This window comes from Melampsora larici-populina (genome assembly GCF_000204055.1).
Source record: "Melampsora larici-populina 98AG31 unplaced genomic scaffold MELLAscaffold_5, whole genome shotgun sequence".
In the NCBI taxonomy this organism is placed as follows: Eukaryota; Fungi; Basidiomycota; class Pucciniomycetes; order Pucciniales; family Melampsoraceae; genus Melampsora; species Melampsora laricis-populina.
This window is the reverse complement of record NW_006768769.1, coordinates 2,205,726-2,209,867: the sequence shown is the minus strand read 5'-3', so window position 1 is coordinate 2,209,867 and position 4,142 is coordinate 2,205,726. Positions and strand designations below refer to the sequence as shown.

General features: G+C 34.2%; 1 protein-coding gene across 1 annotated transcript; it reads right to left on the bottom strand.

The window, feature by feature from the left end:
- Nucleotides 1-1,111: 1,111 nt before the first annotated feature.
- Nucleotides 1,112-2,519, bottom strand: MELLADRAFT_93627 (uncharacterized protein; the record flags this gene model as incomplete). The annotated part of the gene is made up of 4 exons (XM_007406003.1): nt 1,112-1,223; nt 1,287-2,118; nt 2,263-2,396; nt 2,509-2,519. The coding sequence occupies 4 exons, from the start codon at nt 2,517-2,519 to the stop codon at nt 1,112-1,114; spliced, it is 1,089 nt and encodes a 362-aa protein (XP_007406065.1).
- Nucleotides 2,520-4,142: the final 1,623 nt, after the last annotated feature.

The window sequence follows — 4,142 nt, the reverse complement described above, 5'->3', positions numbered from 1 at the left end:
CGGGTTTCAATTAATTCTCACAATTTCAGTTACGGTTATATTTCATTCATATAGAGTCTTTGGTTATGTTTCTTTGGTTATGTTTCAATTTTTTTCTTATACTTCATTTTTTTTATTTTAGGCGTGGAGTTTACAATTAAAATTAAAAGTCAAAATTATAAATCAATTAATTTTAGGGGTATTAAATCAATGGTGAAGAGGGAACAACAAAACATAAGCTGTGGCGGGTTCTTCACCTCTTTCTTATTTTCTTAGTTTCATTTTCTCTTGTTTTTCATCTTTTCTTTCATTTATATTTAAGGCAGAATCATTTCACAAATTAATCAATTACATCAGGGCGCAATACATCAGATACATTACATGCAACGGCAGCGGGTACATCTTATTCATTTTTTTTGGGCAGAATTATTCACACAAGGTTACAGGTTTCGAGTTCAGAATTTATTGGTTATGTTTCTTTTTATCTTATTTTTCTTATGTTTCACTTTGGTTTTGGGAAAGGTCCTCACTGAAAGATGTGAGAGGAGTGGAGGGAAGTTTGGAAGACGTGGAAAAAGGACCCTTACTCATCTTTACGTAAGGGGTAAATTTTTTATAATCATGCTATAATTACAAGAATAATCTTACAACTATAACAAACACTTTGCTTCAGATCAAGTTTGAAGAAAACAAAAATAACTTATAAGTTAGTGAATTCAAGTTCATACATTCAAAGTTTGCACTTGGCGCAAAAGATTTTTATTACTATACAGGCTTAGTCACGGTTCATTATGTTACACTCATTTCTCATTTGACTCAACTCATCAAATTCTCATAATCCATCACATGAATTCATTAGGGCAGGTGCAGGCAAAACCCATTGGTTTTGGGGGAGTGGGCAAGTTAAACTAAGGCACATTCAACATAGCTTATCTTTGTATTTCAAGATTAAAATCAAGTACATGTATAAAATAAGAAGAAATCAATATTAAAAGTCAACTATTAAGGAATTAAATAGGATCAAAGATAGTTCTAAGCCTAAAATAATTTTCAGTTGTAAGTTAATAGTTCTAGGTTGAACTAGAAATTTTGAAAATTTAAAAATAAGGAAAAGAGGGGGTGGTGTTGGTGGTTAAGCACAACCTTTTCCTTTTGAAGAAGATCCAGTAGACGAAGCTTCAGAGTCGTTCCTACAATCAACAACATGGTAGAATAGGTCATCAGTATCAACCATTAACATTAAACTTATGGATAAGGTTGAAGAATTGAAAATTCAGAACAGATCAAAGTAAAGAAAGAACTCTTACATCTCTAGAATAGGAACTATACCTGGAGAACTTCGCTTTTCCAGTCCTTTTCTACCTATGAAGTGTAATTTCCTAAGAACCTTAGCACGATTGATGATTTCTTCTTCATTAATTGCAATACGACCTTTGAAGTGTTTGAAAACTTCTGAGTACATGGAATAAATGCAAGATTTGATTTCATCGGAGGGGTAAACCGGTTCCTTGTTGAGAATCACCTTTGGGCCGAGTAAGGACTTGTATGCATCAACTGACAAGGGAGAACTAAAGATGAATTTGGGACCGACTTCGATTGGAGATTGTAAAGTTGATGGGTGACTTGGACTGTTGTTGGAGCTAGACTTGGTTCTATTGGAATCAATAGGAGGCGAAACATCTAAGATGGGATCATTAGCGTAGTGTTTTGATCGGTTATGATCAATAACGAGCTTTGAAGGGTCTGGAAGCGAGCTGTTGAGTCGGTTACGTTTAGGGCTAGGAGAAGTGGCCGCTGGTGGGGATTGAAGTGGACCTAAATTGACTAATTGAGGAGTTTGAGCTCGAGCTGGAGCTGGAGTGACTGAAGGTACAATAACAACAGGAACAGTAGTGATCTGATGAGGGGATCTGGCATATGGAGGAGTCATTAAGTTATCTTCTTCAGAATCGAGTTGGTGGTGATCATGTTTGGGTGTCGAAGGCTTCCGCTTAAAGTTAGGAGACGAGACATCTGGGTTAGGAGGGCGAGAAAACGTTTTGGTCCGCTTTTTGACTTGTCGCTTCGCAGCCATTTTCTTCAACTCGGCTTCGCGGTCTTTATGAGGTGCGGTGGGAAGTCCGTCTACATCCATTATAACTGAGAACAAGCAAATAAGTCAAGATCAAAATAAAGAAAGTTATTAGTACATATGATCAAACTACAAATCAGATTGTCAATACTCAAAACAAATAAAAAGAAAGATGGAGTAATAAATCAATGATAATCGAAGTAGAACTTTACAATTTTTGATTATATAGTAGTGGGGAAATGCTTGAATTCGTTCGGTATCGTTGGAGGAGAAGGTCGACTGGAATTCCTGGAGTCTTGACTTGGTATCGTCCATCTGGATATATAAATATAACATCGCTAAGCAACTAGAATTTAAATAGATCGATCGCGTGAAAATAAATTGTTAGGCCTTTAGATCAAAGTTGAAAATAAAAAACAAGACATGAATATTAAGAAGCAATTTCAACTGCAACTTACAAGTATGGCATCGAAGTGTTTCCTGAAAGACAAGTCTCCTGCGATGGGGACATTGCTGGGTTTTGGGGGAGGCTGTGGAAATCAGAATTGGGGTAACCCCATTATTTTATTAACTTTCATTTTAAAATACGAGAAACTACATTTTTTAGAACATTACATCAATAATGTGTTTTTAAATTAGTTCTTTATTTAGTTCATTTCTTTTTTTTCATTTTCTTTCTTTCTTTACTTAATTTCAATTTTCAATTTTTATTTTTTATTTTTTATCTTATTTAGTTTGATCATATATGTCAAGTTTTATTATGTGAAGTGTTATATTTTTATTTCTCTATTTTTCTTTTTATGGGTTATGTAGTTTGATGGATGAGGTGTAGTGTAAAATGAAGTCAAATTTCGAATTTATGGGTTTAGAGGTTATGTGTAGTTGAATGTTGTATGGGTTACATAGGGTGTACAGGCTTAAACTTGAAATTTCGAATTTTATGGGTTTAAAAAGTCATGGTTACAGATGTGTATGGTTTTAACAAGTTATGTGTAGAGGAATCATGGTTTTGAGGTATGGGTTTAAATAAGGCTGAATTTCGAAAATCCAGCAACTCAGACAGATGGTGGTAAACTGGGGTGGTGGTAAACTGGGGTGGTAAACTGAAAAAGCAAGTAGGGATCGGTGTGAAATTATAAATTCATCAGATTATCAAACACCAATATTGGCAAATACAAAATCACAAATGAAAAGGATGATTTTGAAACTCGAAAATGGCTTTCAAAATTCCATAAAAGGCTCCATTTTCAATCATGAGACTTTATTTCAAATGTACTACATCAGTTTTTCAGAGGGTAAATCATGTGGAAGGCATCATATGGGCGCATCTGAGCATGAAAAATCAATTATAAACCATATACAGCATCATCAGTGGTAATATCAGGTGGTAAACTGGGTAAATTCAATTTTGAGTATTTTCACATAAAATCGAATTTCATTTTAAGGGTACAACCAATAGAGTTAGAGTTTAGCTTGGCTGAGCAAAGTTGTAGAGCGGAAGCAGACCTTTTGTCCCTATTTCTTATCTTTTTTCAGGTTTTGAGGGTAAATTGGCGGATTTTTCAGTTTTTGTGGTAAACAGCTCAGTTTTGATGATAAATGTGTGCTTGAAAATTTGTGAATGATACATGCGGGTGAGTTGAAGATGTTTATCAATTTTAATTTGGGGGTTGTTCAATGAATTGTGTGTGAAAAAGTTGTTTGAAGGTGGATTTCGAGTTTGAGGGTTGTTTTTGTCTTACTTTCTTTTTTTGTGTGTGTTTCAATTTTGATATAGTCAAGGGTCTCTTTTCTTCCCCTTTGGGAGCCTTTTAGTTAGCAAAAATAATTACTAGATTTTTAGAATAAGCTTTTATCTTTTATTATTATCATTCAGGTAAACAACTAATGAGAGTTGGAATTTTATAATAATAAGACCCTTATTCATCTTTTAATTAATTTCTTGTTGAGTTGTAAGCTCATTTGCTCATTTGGAAGGTGCCTGAGTGCGCCTAGATTGTGCTATTTTTGAAGTTATTGTCCTATTTCAGCCTGGTTCTTATTAATCCAAAGACTTGAAGGTCTTAAATTTAATTCATTGATAATCAAAGTC